This window comes from Mixophyes fleayi, chromosome 10 (genome assembly GCF_038048845.1).
Source record: "Mixophyes fleayi isolate aMixFle1 chromosome 10, aMixFle1.hap1, whole genome shotgun sequence".
NCBI lineage: Eukaryota > Metazoa > Chordata > Amphibia > Anura > Limnodynastidae > Mixophyes > Mixophyes fleayi.
In genome coordinates, this window is record NC_134411.1 from 69,801,947 (window position 1) to 69,822,015 (window position 20,069).

The 20,069-nt window shown below is 38.8% G+C and overlaps 1 protein-coding gene across 3 annotated transcripts in view; it reads left to right on the forward strand.

The window, feature by feature from the left end:
- TENT4B (terminal nucleotidyltransferase 4B) overlaps positions 1–19,719 on the forward strand; it is a 44,286-nt gene extending 24,567 nt beyond the window's left edge. Inside the window, exons 5-12 of one of the 3 annotated variants that reach the window (XM_075188849.1) lie at positions 4,260–4,367; positions 6,156–6,284; positions 6,450–6,663; positions 6,898–7,024; positions 7,545–7,648; positions 8,841–9,025; positions 9,392–9,586; positions 12,947–19,719. In XM_075188849.1, coding sequence (XP_075044950.1) covers positions 4,260–4,367; positions 6,156–6,284; positions 6,450–6,663; positions 6,898–7,024; positions 7,545–7,648; positions 8,841–9,025; positions 9,392–9,586; positions 12,947–13,123 — 1,239 coding nt within the window. In that variant the 3' untranslated portion in view covers positions 13,124–19,719. The remainder of the gene's footprint in view (positions 1–4,259; positions 4,368–6,155; positions 6,285–6,449; positions 6,664–6,897; positions 7,025–7,544; positions 7,649–8,840; positions 9,026–9,391; positions 9,587–12,946) is intronic. The other 2 variants (XM_075188850.1, XM_075188851.1) reach the window with 2 other exon arrangements.
- The last annotated feature ends 350 nt before the right edge of the window (positions 19,720–20,069 follow it).

Consider the following 20,069-nt stretch of genomic DNA (forward strand, 5'->3'; position numbering starts at 1 on the left):
CCACCCAGTCCGTATCCAGTCCGACAATGCCACGGCCGTGGCATATGTCAACAGACAAGGAGGAACCAGGAGCGCAGCGGCGATGGATATCGCAGCCCAAATATTGGTTTGGGCAGAGCTATATGTTCCGGCAATATCAGCAGTTTTCATTCCAGGAATAGAAAACTGGGAGGCGGACTATCTAAGTCGAAACCAGATGATGCCGGGGGAGTGGTCACTTCACCCGGAAGTCTTCCAATCTCTGGTTCACAGGTGGGGTCTTCCAGACATAGACCTCATGGCTTCCAGACACAACAAAAAGGTCCACAGGTTCTGCGCAAGGGTAAGAGATCGATCCCCTAGCGGCGGCAGTGGACGTCCTGACGATGTCATGGGAATTCAGGATGGGATATGTTTCCTCCGATCCCCATGCTTCCTCGCGTCCTCAGACGAGTTCGACAGGGTTCCCTACCAGTAATTCTGGTAGCCCCCTTCTGGCCACGGCGTGTGTGGTTCGCAGAAATAATATCTATGGCGGAAGGTCCGGGATTCCACCTTCCGTATCGTCGCGACCTTCTTCTTCAAGGTCCATTCCATCACCAGAATTTACATCAGCTCAATTTAACGGCATGGCTGTTGAAGCCAGCCTTTGGAGGGCTAGAGGGTTTCTTCCAGTGTAATTCAAACGTTGATGCGAGCTAGGAAACCAGTGTCATCTCGCATCTATCACCAGATTTGGAAGGCATATATTAGATGGTGTGAAAGTAGGACATACCACTCGTCCTCCTTTCGCCTCCCTCGCTTGTTAGCTTTCCTTCAGCATGGCTTAGAAGCAGGCCTTAGATTAGGCTCCTTAAAGGTTCAGGTTTCAGCCCTTTCGATATTTTTCCATACGAAGTTGGCTGACTTACCAGACATTAGGACTTTTTTCCAAGGAGTTCTCCATATACAGCCTCCTTATGTCCCTCCTACAGCTCCATGGGATCTCAATCTGGTTCTAGACATGCTCAAGGGACCCCCCTTCGAGCCTTTGAACAAGGCGGATTTGAAGTGTTTGACCTGGAAGGTCCTTTTTCTTCTGGCTATTGCCTCTGCTCGCAGAGTTTCTGAATTAGGAGCCCTGTCCTGTCGGGAACCTTATTTGGTGTTCCACGAGGACAGAGCGGTGTTAAGAACCCTTCCTTCCTTTGTGCCAAAGGTAGTTTCGGCTTTTCATCTAAACCAGGAAATAATTGTTCCGGTTTTCTCATCCACTTCTCATACGGATCAGCAATCGATGAAAAAGTTGGATGTGGTTAGAGCTCTCCGCATTTATGTTAAAAGAACTTCCCAGATTAGACGGACTGACTCACTGTTTGTTCTTTATGACGCTAATAAGAGAGGCTGGCCAGCCTCAAAACAATCCATCGCCAGATGGATTACGTCTACCATCAGGCAAGCTTATATTAATGCTAGCCGTGCTGTGCCGGAGAGACTTACGGCCCATTCCACCAGATCGGTGGGGGCCTCGTGGGCAGCAAGAAATGGAGCTTCTGCGGACCAGCTTTGCAGGGCAGCCACCTGGTCCTCTGTCCACACCTTTACCAAATTTTACCAGTTTAATATATTTGCCTCTGCGGATGCAAATTTTGCTCGTAGTGCTTTACGAGCAGGGCTTTCAGAGTAGTCCCACCCTTAGGGGGCTGCTTTAGAACGTCCCCATGGTAAGCAGTGTCCCCCAGACCGGATGAAGGAGAAAAGAGGATTTATGTACTTACGTTAAATCCGTTTCTCTGATTCCGTCTGGGGGACACTGCGATCCCTCCCTTCTGTTTTTCTTCTGTGTGTTCTTGTGTGACTGCCCTTTTTTATCTTGGGCTTGTTAAAACTAACTGGACAGGAAGAGGCAGGAGGTTTGTAGAGGGGAGGGGTTTGCCAGCAGTACTAAAGTTAACTAGTTAGGTGCCAACTCCCAAGCTCCCCTCCACAACCCCATGGTAAGCAGTGTCCCCCAGACGGAATCAGAGAAACGGATTTAACGTAAGTACATAAATCCTCTTTTTCATGGGACTTGGCAATAAGGTGGTTTATATGTATTGGTGTGTTCTTTATGTCGTTCTGGGGCTAACATTGTCTTTCCCTTTATGTATATTGGTGACCCTAGGATCCAAACTGGGTGTTTCTGCGATGTACTTAGGAACATCGCGGACAATTGAATCTGCCCCATTGTTTTATCAACTCCAGTCCTTAGGTACCCCCAGCATGTGAAGTGATGATGATTTCTTTAATCGTGGACAGGGAGTTAAAGGATTTGTCTTGTTATGTAATTTTTACCCACAGATGGAAATCATTAAAAGATGAACTGTTGTGGTGGACACATTGCTCCAGGGGACTTTAACAGATCGCTTGGTTTCAGTTATTATATTTATGTAAAAACAATAGCCTCCACATCTGTAGCCAAAATCACTCCAGAGTCGGATAACAGAAAACGGAAATCAATAATTATCTATTACCCTTTTAAAATCTAAGTGTACACTTGGCCCAATACATGATATTCAGAATTTTGTTGCTCTGACAGATCTCTAGTTAGTTTGACATGTTGCTGTAACATACATCTAATTATCTTTATTTTTTTTTCTTCATATCCGCTTTGTCTCTTACACTGCCTCTGTTTCCTTCCATACATTGATAAAATACATCGGTCTTTACAAAGCCGCTGCTACAATTTGTACGTTTCCCTGATATAATCTTTAGACTTCTAACTGACTTACCTGCTACTCATCTGTTTCCATTCCATCCCATTCTCAGTTGTGCAGTAAGGATTATCTCTTATTGCTATCTTTGTGCATACACTAAATTTTATATGCTTTTAAAAAGTTATCAATCTCCAGTTCAAAACACTACAGTCAGCTGCACCTTCACATGATATCTCTTTCCCCTCCTCCCCCCCCTCTCCGTGTTTCTGGTTTTGCCTGCTCACTGTATTATTCTCTAGCTCTGTTAACTCATTCCAAAAAGCATCCTTTGTGACTATTCCTTAAATGTGGGGACAGCACAGTGACTTAGTGCCTCATAGCACTGGGGTTGCCTTATCTGTGTGGAGTATGTTCTCCCCATGTTTGCATGGGTTTCCTCTGGGTTCTTCAGCTTCCTTCCACACTCCAAAAACGTACTAGTAAGTTAATTGGCTGCTATTAAATTGACCCTAGTCTGTGTGGCTGTCTGTGTGTGTTAGGGAATTTAGACTGTATGCTCCATTGGGACAGGGACTGATGTGAGTAACAAATATTCTCTCCACAGCGCTGCCGAATTGGTGGCGCTATATAAATAAATGATAATGAAATGTAAAGTCCCATCCCTTACCACCTCCTTTTACCATCACACTTCAAATCTAAACTTATATCCCGTCTCCGACTATGTCCTCTTGCTTCAAACCTTAACGCTTATTAACTTGTATTACAAACTTCTATATGTATAAACCCCTTATAAATATAATCTGTCTAAATAGTGTGTGCTGATATCATCACTTCAGTGTTCATTAGGAAAACTTGTATAGTCTCTGGAATTGTGCGCATTCTACTTTTTTTAAATTTTGAAGGTAAGAAGTCACCTTGGATTTCTGTAGCTTGTATAATACACTTGGTCTACAGCCATCATGACCTTAAATATCTATGTAATCTACAGGAGGCAGTGCATTACCTCGTATATCTTCTTTACATTATTATTGCTGTATCAAGTCGAAATATGCAGCTTACTGAATGATTGATTACTATTATGGTAAATGATGTAAACATATTATCTTGTGTAGCAAAACATATTAGGAGACATTAAAGTTTCAGAGGGTTTGTATGTTCTTCCTTCTTATTACATCAGTTTGGAACCATTCGATCTAGTTCCCAGCGTTTGTACCATGACATTCTATGTTACAGTGATCAGTCACATTATTGCTGGAAGTCCAGGAGATGTCCTAGCTGGTTTCTGTGTGGAGCTGCCATTGTATGAGAAGGGTTTTGTAGAATGCTTTGCATAGAAGGTATAAACCCTAAGAACCAATTGTGATTCATCCCTGGCTCCTGCAGTGATGGAGGTCAAAGTTTTATTCCACATACCATGGAAAGCTATGGTGTAGGGGACATAAAGATAGAGGTATGGGCACAAGCATGTTTTTAACATGGGTATAGGTCACACATCCTGGTATTTTATGGGTATGGTGCATAATTTTATACTACAAAATTGCTGGCTCATAAGATTGGAATATTCTATCCAAGCTGATATGTGTCTTTTTTTACTTTTTCTTTTAGGTACCGATCATTAAGCTAACGGATTCTTATACCGAAGTCAAAGTGGACATAAGTTTTAACGTGCAGAATGGGGTGAAAGCAGCTCAGCTCATCAGGGATTTTATCAAGGTTAGCAAACTCTTGAAGATTATGCATTTTGCTAAAAATAGGTACTGAAAGAGCAATCCATAGAAACCAAAGTACATTGTGCTGACATAAAAGCCATGAAGAATGTACAGGTCACCAACTTGTTAGCATTTTTCAGTGTTGGTAAAATCATGTTGAGCTGGTTTCCATGCATTGAGGGCACAAGTGTTCTATTGAGATGCAATCTATAATTTTACTTAAAGCCTCGTACCCATTGGCAGTTTTTAAAGCCAGTACAACTCGGGTGAAATTGGAACCCTTTTTTTCCAATGCCATCATAACCACTTGCGTGTTTACTTGTGGGTAGAAGCTTTGTGGTACAGTTTTTCAGGTGCTGTCTGTTTGAACGCAGTGAGGTCAGTGGAGTATTGGCCATTGACATACTTAAATGGAAGTACAAGCTCTCGTTCACCACTGCATGTCAGATGCATTCACACTTCGCATAAACTGTCATTGTTCAAATGCTAGTGGGTAACCTTCCCTAAAGTGAACAAAAAAATTCACTCACATTTTTAATCTGCTACTTTTTAGAGATTTGTTTCATTGTCTTTAAAAGAGTTACTTAATTGCTCACTAAATATTACATTTTAAAGTGGGACTTTACTCCATGGATTGGAATTTAGGGTCTAATTCATGTAATGCTAGTCATTTATACATCCTCTTTTGAATCCGTTTTTACATCTCTGGACATAATTAACATCTATCTAGTTCTCGCAGAGTCCTAAAATTTAATCCAATATGGAAAATGACTCGTAACAAAATTATTCAACTCTTAATACAGCCATGTATGAAGAAGTACACCCTAACTCCCAGAAAATTGATTTAAACGTCGGATCATATGAAGGGCCAATAAATCAAAAAGGATCTAAAAGATGCATCAGCACTTGTGTCCTTTTCCTGTGGTGCCTCAGTATTCACAGTATGACTCCAAGTGCGAGTCCTCATAGGGATTTATTGATCGTTATTCTGAGGTGTGTTCACTGCTTGTATCTTCGGTCAATGCAAGGCAACACACCACTTGTGCATGTACTACTACCCGAGTATGTGTCATTAAAATCTGCATTGTGGTGATTGGCATTTTTCACATTGAGGAAAACTCAATACCATGTAGTGCATAGACAAACCGTTTTGTCTTAACTATACTGCCCCTCACTGTTGTGCTGGTACCTCTCTGCTTTCATGGAGCCTGTGTTCTTCCTGCATTGTGATATGTGGAAGGAGTCCCTGTGGTGCCTGTAGAACTACAAGTTGTGTACATGATCCTCTATATGCAGGTTGGACTGTTGTGAGAGTGTTACCATTTCACAATGTTGTACATTGTTATCTTCAGTTGGACAGTCCCCATGAAAATAAAAGAGCCCTTGGCACTGAAAAGAAAAAAACAGGCATGGTTGGGAGGGGTAAAAAAAAATGATGGTTCTCGTACTATAAATAAAAATAAGTCAGAGAAAAAGTCACCCTGGATACATACATATGTCCCAGACCTGTTTGGTGCTTTATTCCCTACAAACCCTAAGGGCTAGATTTACTAGGCTGCGAGTTTGAAAAAGTGGGGATGTTGCCTATAGCAACCAATCAGATTCTAGCTTTCATTTATTTAGTACCCTCTACAAAATGACAGCTAGAATCTGATTGGTTGCTATAGGCAACATCCCCACTTTTTCAAACCCGCAGCTTAGTAAATCTAGCCCTAAATGTGGATTAAATAGATTGTTGCTAAATATTAAATGTATTGTTTTCAGCGTTTGCCTACCTTTTGGTGTATTTCAGAAGTATCCAGTCCTTCCGTTCTTGGTGCTGGTTTTAAAACAGTTCCTGTTACAGAGAGACCTTAATGAAGTGTTTACTGGGGGAATCGGCTCCTATAGTCTCTTTTTAATGGCTGTCAGTTTTCTACAGGTAAGATATGTAAATGCTACAGTATGGCTATCTCCTGGTGTTTGTCAGCCTCTGGATCTGCAGCTTTAAACTTGCTGGTCTGCTAAAACTACCCTTAAATAAGTTCATAAATTTGAAGATCTAGCTTTTAGCTGTAACCAAGTATTTTATATTCCTTTCTTTTAGTTGCATCCGCGAGAAGATGCCTGCAGGCCGGACGCCAACTATGGTGTTTTGCTGATAGAGTTTTTCGAGCTATATGGGAGGCATTTTAACTATTTAAAAACTGGAATCCGCATAAAAGATGGTGGGTCCTATGTAGCGAAGGATGAGGTACAAAAAAGCATGCTAGACGGTTACAGGCCATCCATGTTGTACATAGAGGATCCATTGCAGCCGGGTAGGTGTATCAAAGCTTATTGTGCGTTTCCTCTGAAGTGTTTTCCTTTCTGTTTGTGCACACAGTTATACAATATGTGTGTTTTATCACATCTAGGTCCTGGAGTACAAGTAAATGTAACACCGCCAGGGAGGAGACTAATGCACTTCATAATGTTATTGCAATGTATGTTTTGTCTAAATACCTCAGATCTGTTCCACGCAGGAACTAAATGTTTCTTCCTTTCTCTCCAAGGTAATGACGTGGGCAGGAGTTCATACGGAGCAATGCAGGTGAAACAGGCCTTTGATTACGCATATGTTGTCTTAAGCCATGCAGTGTCGCCAATAGCCAAGTTCTATCCTAATAATGAAAGTGAAAGGTAAGTGCATTGCTTCCATAGATCTGTGTTCAAAACTTCTTTTTTTAGTCTTGTAACTTTTCTTTTTTTTTTTTTTTTTTTTTAAAGTTTTATTTATGCAAGGTCAAAATAACAAAAAAAGAATGATTGGCAAAGTGAATACACTTAATACAACAAAAATACAGAAATTCACAACAGATTAACGAATCTACGACCAGCGTAGAGCATGTAAGACAATTAGTCAGCCGAACTATTAGAATAAGAAGTAACAAGATTTCCTGTACAGTAATCCCGCTTGCCTATTTTATACCGGCAGCGGTGTTGTTGATGACCTTCCCTGTTGACTACTTTGCATTATGCTATTCACACAAATATCACTTTTTAGGAGCATACCAGAACTACATTCTGTCTGAAGGCCTTTAAAAGTGCTCTGATGGGAACCTTTCTGTTCCTCACATTTTTGTTAATGGGCAATAACCCCTGGCTTATTGGTAAAAGTCTTATTTACAAATTGGTGCTTATTATACATATGTTTTTACAGCATCTTGGGGCGTATTATTCGAGTGACTGAGGAAGTGGTCGCTTACAGAGACTGGATATCAACAAAATGGGGACAGCAGAATAGATCTGAACAAGTATACAATGGTAAGAATCTTTGCATTCCTGTACAACTTAACAACATATAACCATATTTTAAATGCAACTATGAGTCTACTTCTGGCATTTCCAACATGTCAATATATTGTGGTGCTTGAAACGGTAAATGGGAATTTGACTACTTTTGTGGGTTCACCTGACAATGCATAGGGTGAAAAGAGTGAAGATACCACTTAAAAATCCAACTTATGCTTGTCTCCTAAAATTCTGCTCATTCAAGCCTCCTGTAGATGAGAGGACATGAGGACTTTATGCTTTGGCATTACATGTGCGTTTCCTTAGGAAGGGCCGAGAGTGTCCCATTGAAGATATAGGAAAAAGTCTACTCTCCTCCACCTCAGAGGTTGTCTCTTTGCAGGATATAAAATCTGTGCAACCTTCTGTAAAAAGGGGAACACCCTCCTGGATGTGACTTCTCCAGCCTTTGAATCTCATTGGCAGTCTGCATTTTGATACGTAATACCCAGACCTGATGCAGGATTGTTCATCCCTATAGACACTACTTTCACATCTAAAAATAACATGCTTATAGAAATGTGTGTTTATTTCTATTTAGTGTGTGTGTGTGTGTATCTTGTAGAATTAAGTCCATTTACCAAAATTTGTTTAGTCTTTGATAACTATTTGGCAAACATCACCTTTAAGAAAATAGGGATTCAGTAAGATTTACCTTTTGTTGTACTCCTTCTTTTTTTTTTTTTTTTGTTTAGTTTTGTTCCCCACATTGGAAATACTTCTCTCCCACAACCAACTTGTTTATGATTGCAGAATAGGCTTGGGTAATAATTACTTTGCTGTTTATACCAGCTAATTATTGCAATACCCAGATTATTCAATCATACCATCACTGTGCGTACCAGTTCCTGAGCATTTGCACCATGACTAAACTCTTCTGATTACACGTAATAGGGTTATTCTTTTATTGATTAGTATTTATGTATTGTATTTCAGATCAACTTATGCTTGCTGTCTATACATATGCCATACAAGATTTTATACTTTATTTGTATGAACTAATGACTACATTCAAAGGACTGTTATTAATTATTTTTACATCACTATTGTATATCATGAAAATGTTTGTCGTTTAATATACCAATTATAATATTTTAGTTATTTATTGAAAGCAAGCAATACTCTGTGTGTACATTTCATTTTTTATTTTTTTTTCCTGTTCCAGGGAACGATGTGACCTTGATAGTAGACGTTCACCATTTGGACAAATGTAATAACAATGTATCGGGACAGAATGCTGCCCCCGGGCAAGCCAAGAATAAACCGTCTGAAACACTTGGCAAACACTCCTCCAATTCATCTGGTCCTCTGTCTTCCTCCTCTTCCACCCTTTCCAGTTCCAGCGATGTGGTGAGTTTAGCACTTTGTTTAGCTCAAGCAAATCGTGACACATCTGCAAGCAATACTGACCTGTTTGTTTACCCTCTGCTACTTGTTTTGTAGCCATAGTTGAATGGTCAGTTGAAGTTGGTTATATACCAGTTTTCAGATTTCCCATCCCTTAAAATATGAATAAATAACGGTATCAATAATTGTTTAATATTGATTTAGTTAAGTTACTGGTGTTATCCTGTTATCCACTAATAGTGCATTTCTATGTAATATGCACGCAGAGATTTACCTGCTATGCCTCTGTGGGTTTTATACTGTATGAGAGCCTCTGCTTAGCCAGTGGTGTCAACTCTCATTGCATGACACACAACGTGTCTCCCGTAGAAGAAAGTCATTAAACGTCTGTGCATTCAGGACTCAGACGGAACCCCTTTCAAGACGTCGAAGCAGCCGAGTTGTCGGCAAACAAGCGATAGTCGAATGGGCCCTCAGGAATCCTGCACCAGCTCCTCGCAATCCAGCACCAAACTACAAGCTAACCAGAGCATCAGCTCCTCAAACAGCAGCAACAAAGCCCAGGTATGATGAGTTGTCGCTCCCCAAGGAAAGATTCATAGAAACAACCACTAGTTTACTGTATGCACTAAAAATGGGTCATTTATTGAGGGTTTATGTGTTTTCAGTTCTCTCAGCACCTATCTACCTGTTTTTATTATTGTGCTCTATTTTCTCTTGCTTGAGGGAAGGCGATATGGCCAGGACAAGTGTTTACGGGCTTTGGTAAAGAAAAAATTAACTTCTTATCTTTGTTTTGTATAGAGGTATGGTTGACATCACAATATTTTTGCTTCCGTTTGTCAGCAACCTTGTAACACTACTCTGTGTGTGTGTCTTCCCACTTGTCCTCATTCCCCTGATCACATCATGACTGCCACAGTCACATTTTGCCCTGTCTCACATAATAACTGGGGACATTTATTGTATAGTACAGAAGCTTTAACAATCACTGGGGACATTTATTGTATAGCACAGAAGCTTTACAATAAGTGCAAACAGTGCAGACAACAGGGAAAGGAGTGTACTTTTAAAAAAAAATTGTCTGCTGTATATCTCCTGAGGCTAGGTTACAAAAAATTGTTTAAAAAAAAATCCCCTTTACCTCCCACAAGATAAGTGTACACATCTCCTGAAATGCCCTGTGCTGTGATGAACAGTCCAGTGATCTAAGTGGCTACAGGTTGGTCTTGCCCTGCTGTTTTTATTATTTTTAGGGGCATTTCACTAGGGTCATGTTGTATTCATTATTTCAATTTCTGCATGTTCATGTGTACCCAATTTTAGTGTGCATAACAGTTACCACTGTATACTAGCTGATAAGCTGTGTACACACCACAGTAATTTCATGAAATTATCGTGCAGATCACACAAACGACCATTTGGGCAGATATTGCATTAAAGTGTACTATCCCACGATCATAGTTTATCGCAAAAAAAAACCACATTGTATCGTTTGAGTTTGTTGTTTTTTTTTCTAAACTTACTAAAAACACAATCAACTATTGAATAATGTCTGGCAAATGTGGAAGTGTGTATGCACTCACCACCAGCGGTACAGGCTGATCTCTATAGAGTGTGCAGAGTCACGATTTTTTCAGCAGATGGTTGAGAGGTGAAGATCTGAAGGTAAATCGTGTCTGTGTGCACATAAATCTGCATGCTCATCGTGACTTTCTGTAGTTGGTAAAATCGTTACAGAATTTGCATCTGCAGTATTTTTCTGTAGCGTGTACCCAGCTTAAAGGTATTGCAACCATGTAGGGATGGAGTCCACAGGCTTCTGTTCACAACTGTAATCCTGTGACCTATATATTTACATGACTATCTCAAACCAACAAGCTAGATGTGTAACTTTATTTTTATTTTTGTAAAACTTAGACAATATGCACTTAGCTATGCAGAGACTTGAAGATTCAGCTAATCAGAAAACAATATCTGTAATCAGGGAGCCAAATGGAGGGTGTTTGGCATTGTCAGCCAATTCCTGGAAAGTGTTAACTACTTTTCTATCCGTTAGAAATTAAATTGACCTATTAAATGCCGTAGACGCACAACTTTATAAATTCCCTACACTGTTTTGACCACACACTGACCATTGCAATACACTGCTGACCACATTGTACAAACAGTGTATGAAAAGTTTTCACACTAATGTCGTGGTCTACTTGTCTCTCAGTGTCATTCTTATCCTTCCATGTTTGTGTGGAGGTTTTTTTTCTCTGCAGATTAGGTACTTGCTGTAAAACAGTTTAGCGGAGTAGATAGCAACTGCCAATTAGAAATGTATTAATGTTTACATTTTCTACTTCTCTATCTAATCTAATGTTTTTTTTCTCCATATTTTTTGGGGGAATATTAGTGTAAAAAGTGTGACTTACAACTCCTTTTAAAGCTGCACTACTACTTGTGTAAAAGATTTTGCTATCATGCAGTCACCCAGACTGGGGCCCTCCCTTTCCTTTGAGGAAAGTGAGAGGAATAGTCCACTGTTATCTGCCCTCACACACATTAAAAAACTGCTAGTTGAAGCTTTAACAGTGTTGGATGCATGTTTATTAACCAGTCTCCAACCTCCCTTCAGCATAATGTAAGTTAATAGACATGCAATGGAGTTCTATGGAAACGAGTTTCTGATGCAGGCAACATCGAAATTGATGTAAAGTGAGGTGACTTCTTCTTATAAATTGTGTGTTTGTGGATACAGGTCCATTCTCTTACTTTTTACTTTTTGGACTTTCAGCATCAGAGCACGTTTAATAGGCTTTAAGAATGAACATTTAATGCTTTAAAATAACACCTGCACGTATGATGTTTGTGACATTAAGATTTCCTGATTATATCCTCTAATAGGATTATGGTAAGGGACACTGGGATGATCATTCCAATATCCACGACAGCAAAAACAGACATGAACACACACACTTATATAACATAACCATGCTATATCTATTTACTCATCTGTTAGAACCATATTGTAAAAACCTCTGCAGTAATCCGTTCTTATGGACAGACATTTTTCCAGATAATGGCGTTGGTAGATGTTCTTGTTTTGTTTTTTTACAACTATTGACTCGTCCTTTCAATCTGTGTAAATCTCTTAAACTGGTCACTGGTGGATCCTGCCACTCTGCTGAGGTTACCGCTCAACGGGGCGAAATTGGATCAGATCAGGCGGCTGTTAGGGTTGAGCGGCCAGATTGGGACTGCTCAGTGCATTTTTAACACGACCACACACCAGACCAGTACTTTGACTGCATTTTCCAAAATGCCCGATAACCTTATTGATTTTGCTTGCATTGGGAACACATGCTGCGATATCTGCCCTATTGCCTGATACTGCAGGGCATGTGGGCAGTTTTTTTTTCTCATAAACTTTGGAACTGGCATATTATAAACCACAGGCTTTACTCAAATTAAGAAAATACTTACCTAGGATCTCTTGTTCTTCCTAAATGACTGGGTCCCCCAAAGTCCAAGAGTCCAGAGACACTTTCAGGAAGACAATGGGGGCTTTCTAATAATGAGGTGCACTGGGTCCCCTATAATTAGTATTCAGTATTATTGTTTAAATGAATTTAATGAGAATTCAGTTTCAGCTGGAGTTATCCCTAGGTGTTCAATTATACTCTAAGTATTGTAGATAGACAATTTATTACAATTAAAGAATAACTTACCAGTTTGATTTTTAGGGTAATTTTGACTGTATAAATGAAGTGATTTAATATGTGAATTTGCTTAATGGCTGGTAAATATAAAACCACTTTAGTGGTCTTTCAAGACATTGTGTGTCTATATTGTCATGTTTTATCATGGGGAAAAAATGTCTCTACTTTCTAGGACTTACAAATTGTGGCTCTATTAATCTCGTTCTCTCTCTTTCAGCATGGTGCAACCAGACTCTTCCGCTCTACATCCTCCAGCAAAGGTTACCAGATGCAACCCAACATAAACCAAGGCACATCTGTGACAAGTAGGCACCTACAAAGCGGCAAAGCACAGCACCAGCACTATCAGAGCAAAAAACGCAAGCACAAGCGGGAAACAGACCTGTGCAGATAGCTGATCTGGGCCAGACTTAAATCTCCCTCCTTTGTTGTGCCACAACATTGTTTAAATGGCAACAAACTGCTTCACAACTCCTGGAAGCTTTAACATTTTTGAGACTGTTTGTTTCTTTTTACTTTTGTCTTTCCCAGCTGACCATGGAAATGGATCATGAATTTGCAACATGAAAAAGAGAAAAAAAAACTCAAAAAGAAAACAAACAAAAACTAAAAACAAAAAAACTATAAAAAAAAACAAAAAAAAACAAACATGGCTGCTCATTTGGTAAAATATAGGGAGGTTAAAAAAAATATTTGCACTTCATCAGCACCAGTGTGCTGATTTATAGGACTAATATCCTGTGTTTATAGAATGGGAAAGAACAAAAAAAAAAAATCCTAACATTTCTGAAAGGGGTGCAATTTGCAGAACCCCACATTTCTTGGGAACTTTATTTCTGCATGATGTTTTTTTTTTTTTTTTTTTATCATATTGAATATTCTACCATTTTATTGTGCATACAACAGTATATGAAATTGCACTTTTGTAATGGTGCATATGCTTTTTACATAAAACTTACAAAGAAAATTTGCCTAGTTTGGGATAATATTGCCATGTCAACATGTTCAAACCTGCATTGAGGTTGAATTTTGGTTCTGGTCTCCTTGAAGGGAACGTTTCTACCCACTGTTGCCCTTTTATAGCTAACTATTAGAAGGCAGGCGGCCTTCCCAGGAAAATAGTGTACCTTTTTGTATAATATGTCATTTTCACACCATTGCATGTATGCTTTTATATCCGATTCATGTGGGTTTTTTTTGTTTTGTTTTGGGGTTTTTTTGTCTCAGAAGAAACACCAGACATAGTGTATGTGAAACACCACAGTAAATTGAGGACACTAATCAAAACATAGGTTTTTGTGGTAAATATAAGCAATGGTCATACAAAAAAATTGCCATGCTTATTGGCTTATAAATATGGCTAGCTAAGGATTAACACGGGGCCCGCTGTAATTGATGAATTTGTTCTTGAGGGCTGTGCGTAAGGTTAATTTAGTGCTTCACCAAAAGACAGTGCTTTGCCTAGAATTGTGTGCATTAATCATAAGTGGAAGTTTATACATTTCAGAGAGATTACTTGAATGCACAGCGTCAGTGATGCACAGGCAAACATAGTAACATGGCCCTCATTTACCAGGTTCTCCCATACGTTTGTCCACCAGATGGCACCTATATATGTAGAATTTTAAGTTACGTGTAAAGACCAGTTTTGGTTCCCCGAGACATAAGTCAAATTTATGGAGTTTCCTAGGAAGATGTCTGTCTTGGTGTGTAACATCTCACCTGTCTGAAAGATCAGTGAAAGAGGATCCAAACTACTGTCCTAAACTTCCATGATCCACAGAACTGTATATTATCCCATCAGTTATAGTGAAACTAATTTGAAGATTGTACTTGTAGCACTTGGGTATGTTCCTGTTGCCTGCTGGACCCTTGGGAAGTATAATGTACGTACTCGCTGGGGATTTTACATCCATTGTGTTGCTTCTTTCTGCTTTCACTTTGTGGTCTACATGTAAATTGAACAGGGCTAAAATTAGTATTGATCTCTGACAATTCTAAATGAACAATTCAAAGGTAATTTTATCAAATGCCAGATGGGTCTAAAATAGAACAACCAAGTTACAAAGTGTAACTGGTGGGTTGTTTTTTTTTTTTTGTTTTTTTTGTAAAAGTAATGTGTACAGTTTATGCTTTATGCATTTTAGTTCTTGTGTCACTATTTTAGCGTTAAAGCTGCAATAGGTGAAATCATTACAATGTGATGTAAAACCCACCTTTTAAATATGCATAGCTTAAGACCTTATTGAATTAGCCAACAATTGGAAACTTGCAATGCAAAGTTAATGTAGCTCCCCCCCAATCTCATCCCCAGCGATCAGCAAAGTATTTATTTATCACTTGAATTGAAAAAAAAAAAAGAAAAAATCCCTTCAATGTATCATTCTTCTCGTTTTACAGTTTATCAGTTCACAAAATGTTACTTACCAGCCCGCCTCCCTCCACCTAGCGGAATAATTGAAATATTGTGAGTAGTGGCCTACGCTTTCACTGCACCATATCAAATACCTCCATCAAATTTTCAGCACAGATGCGGATAGCACACATCTGCGGCTTAGTTTCTATCATAGCTGTTTGCGCCTCCTCTTCTGCCTGTTGGTGCAGTGTTTTTACAGGGTTTGTTGAGGTGCTGGTGGGGTGAGTACTCCCGAATTGAAGGGCTCTCTGGCATTAAAATCTCACAATTCTCCCTGTTGAAGAAAGGGATCTGGTGAGTAAAAATTAATTTGTGACTTGTATAGACTTTAATCTAAGTAAGGTAAACTAACGGTCCGGGATGGTAATAGAATTATGTGCTCATGTTTGCGTCGTCACTTTTTACACTTGTTTTCATCCATATATTTTCTCAGAATAATTTGGGTTTTTGCAAAGCATTTAAGCCTGTTCCTGTCTCTTGCTGAAGAATCTGCAACTAAAGCATAGCCTTCTCTTGAAACACCTGGACTAATATATTGGTTTACATTTAACTTGCAAAATGACGCATTAAACAAAGCCTTCTAGAGATCAGGGGGTAGATTTACTAAACTGCTGGCTTGAAAAAGTGGAGATATTGCCTGTAGAACCAATCAGATTCTAGCTGTCATTTTGTAGCATGTACTAAATAAATGACAGCTAGAATCTGATTGGTTGCTATAGGCAACATCTTCACTGTTTCAAACCAGCAGTTTAGTAAATCTAGCCCCAAGTGTGAACCATAAGTGTTTTACGAGCACATGCTTGAATTGGTTCAAACTGCTATAAATGAATGGCATAAAGACCGCCATTTCTGAAAGCAATCAATAGTACATATAAGGGCCAGATTGCAATAAATGATTAAGGAGCTGTTCTTGGTTGTGTCTGGATTAATCAATTTTTTAGAAGGCCTCTTTAAGGGTACTACACTATAGATTTAAATTAGGCTTCAATATATTTAAATATAGTGTGTTATTTCCTCTTGTAATATCATACAATACTTGTAAGTAACAGGTCATGGGCCATTGTACTTGATCATCTCTTCTTTTTTTCTTCTGCTCTGTATACAAGTTGCATGAAATGATTATCCATTCACTGGGGCTCTGTGACATGTTTGCCTTAGGCTGCAGGTTGAGGCCACATAATGGCTGCCTTCCTATTGTGTAGCAGATGCCTACAAATTAAACAAATTGCTACGCGTGGCCATTTTCTCAATATTGGTGTAAAATCTACTTGGTCCACGAATAATGGAGGAAACTACACAAATATAGGTTTTCGGGCTTATTCTTTTGCATGTCTTAGTGTTCTCTGAAAATTATTCATTATGTCACTCCTAATTCCTTCACTAGTGTCACTTTTACTGTCGGCAAGGCTAGTGACCTCATGCCAGGCTTTATTAAGCTGAGTGACAAGGCATGTGGGGACAGTTTGGTCAAAACACCTGCTTCTGCTCCTTCTTGTGTTATGGACATAATTGAATCTAATTTTATATATGCTAATGGTTCAAAATAAAATCCACTTTTAGTCCTTGGCTCCCAGCGGTTCATCTAAAATGATGACGATTGGGCCTTGTCCAGTACTTTCAATGGGATGTATTTTGCATCTTCCAGTTCACTTTAGAGGATAAAGGACAGTGACCCTCTCCTGTTTGTTTGCTACAAGTAAATGTATTTTTATGTAAGCGATCAGCATATATAGATATTAAACTAGTCTATTCAATATAGCCCAAAGTGGACAATCCCTTAGTATCAGTAAGCAGCCTATATGTGCAGCAGTCTGAAATGTTACTGTCAAAGACAGGCCAAACCCACTTTATTTTTAATCCTCTTTCTGGCTTTATATAATGCTTAATAGATGTTGGATGCAAATAGTTATACTTGTCAATAATAGAACATTTTCTTTGTTTAAAGTTCTGGTTATGTACTTATTCTGGTAATCTTCTGGTTCTTGGGATAGAGTAGAGTGGGAACATCTTTTGTAATATGACAGATTTCTTTAAAAAGATGATACAGGCAGTTGTTAGAGTGGAAGAACCATAAGGTTTTCTATAGAACGTACATATTCCATACAGTTGTATATTCTGGAGCCCCTTACAGATCAACAAGTGAGTTAAGACCGCTAACCCTAAAATGCAAGCGGTTTCTCATATAAATATTACTCCTATCAGAAAAGGAAATATGAGATAAAGTTGCTAACATGGAAGCTTTTATTCATATGCGATCCAGTCTTAAGGTCTTTAAATCTGTTGAAGGACACTGCGGATGTCCACTGCAGTCTCATGACCGACATCCGTTTGCAATCGCCTTCCCAGCAAATGTAAATACAATGTCCAACATCATAATTTGGAAATGTTTAACTATAAATAAATTGATTGTAGGGCTAGGTCCCAATTTCAAAAAAATTCCACCATGAATCAAGTTTTCTTGTTGGTTCAACTGGTAATTAAAAGTTTTATATGTTAAAATCACATATATATTATTGTTATATAACTGCTCTGAAAATATTCTGTATCCCTGAGGACTTACACATACAGACCTTGTACTTTGTCCTTTCTTTTACCAGTGTAGTTTGTTCTATTGCCTCCCTGCAGCCCTAGTGTAACACTTGTGTACACTGCAGACAACCTCCTAATTGACACAAAACACTCTTTTCAGAAGCTGTCCATATACTGACACTGTTGTTTGGACGTTCCTTATTTTAAATACGCTGTTTTTTATTTCAAATTGCCAGAGCCTCCAATGATATTCCACAATCCACAATATTTTAACCAAGTTTTCTGCTTAATGTTTCCTCATTACTGTGGAAGCCTTTTTTTTTTCCTTCGTTTAATAAATGCACTATTGAGGCTTTGGGTAAAAACACTAAAATATGCATGTTTGGTTACACATTTAGTTGTTGTTTATAAATATGATCACATGTTGCAGAGTGAGCGTTACGTGTTCCTAAAAAGTCCATACAGCTCATGAACCGTGGATCAGTGTGTATGTGTGTGCTGACTGCTAACTGATTTTCAGTGTCTAAAGTGTTTGTCATTTCAAGCCATTGTTTCTGGATATTAGTCGGGCTCTAGAAAAATGAGGACAGTTTATTATACTGTAAAAGAATGACGAAATACATTTTATATTTTTAAGGTATTTTTTTTATTTATTTTAAATTACAGTGCCCTACTAGCATTTTGCATCTCTTTTTTAACAAGAGAGAGCAACGCCTAGAAAGTGGTATAATAGGGGTTCAATGGTTAGTTTTCCTGACAGATCACATCTAATTCTCCAGGATTGAAATAATGATGATAGCCGACTACCACATCAGCATTTACTTCGTCCAGTGGTTCCCAAACTTTCTCGGTTCGAGGTACGCTTAGGCTCTCTGTAATATTTTCAAGGTACCCCTAAAGCCAATATAATTACACAGTAGCCCCCTCCTTGCTTACCACTTGCCCTGGCCGCGGCACCCCTGTGAGATCGCCGCGGCGCACAGTTTGGGGACCACTAGATTAGTCCTTGTCTGCATCCCCTTTTTATTTCCTATGGTTATCTACCAAATATGCAGGTGTATGAAACAGGGTTAAACCAGCCAAATGTAATCTGTGACGAGGTATCTGTAATTGTACAATACAGAATCACTGTTTGTGATAAATTTATTTTACCACTATAACCACTCTATATAGCCAGAAATCTTATGTTTGTTGATATGTTGTACGTTTATGGTATATATTTCTGTTTTGGTCGGTGGAAACACCAAATTCATGTGTTAAAACATCCATTGAAACTGATAAAATGTTGGTCAGTGTTTTCAGGCATGGGGAACATTTTCAATATTTTGTAATTAAATTACAGTTAAATGTAAATTTCACACTCTTCCAATACTGACATCTCATCATGAATTGATGACCTGTGGGTAAACCTAAACCATAATACTGCTTGTAAAGAACATATACTCATCATTGGTAGACTGGACCCTTGCTTTGTTTACCCGAAACACATTTTTCAATCATCTGATGTTGGGTGTGTGTTTTTTTTTTTGGGGGGGGGGGGGGGGGGGATTTTTTTAAAAAAAAGTCCTTAAAAATTTACTGCCATGTTTGGCTGCCGTGGTATGGCCTTGATACTGGATATGTTTGAAAATTTAATTTGCTAATACTTTCTTGCCAAGATGAGGAGTATAAAGAGAACTACAGAACTCTTTACAGATCACAGCACTTGAGTTCAGAGTAAGTCTTGGAGAACTACGTACACTGTGGTCTAAGTATTATCCCTCCTCTTGATGACAACAAGCCATTTGAATAATACTTTTTCTGTGATTTTTAAAAAAAATCTATGCATTGTCACAAGAATTATTTTTTTTTAAAAAACAAATTATGTAATATACATTAAGCGTTTAAGGAGAGTATATGCATAGTGAAATTTGCCTTAGAGAGGGTATTCTTCGGTCAGTAAAATGGTGCAGCAATAGGAGATGATTTTCTTTTGGTGTCTTTGAAACCATTGTTTTCATTTCAGAATGGGTGACTGCACTGCCTTTCAAACTATATATTTTTTTTTATTATTTATTTTTTTGTCTAGGGGGGGAAAAAAGTGCTTTACAATACTATAGCCATGTTAATTGCCTAAATAAGGCCACTGATAATCAAATTGGTTGTAGGGCTAGGTCCCGAACTCCATTACAGATTTAGTTGGAAAGTGGAGCCATGGCTGTTCTAAATAATAAAAGAAGAAAAAAAAAGGGTTTACCTTTGATACCCCAGTGTCCAACTCAAGGAGAGAAACATGTGTAGTCTGCCAGTGAAACCAGGTTATTACACCCACCTTGTTCTGTTGGTTTTTTTTTTTGGCGGGGGCGGGTGTAGGTATCCTTTCTTGGTTTTTATGCAGAGTTTTTTTAAAATTGAC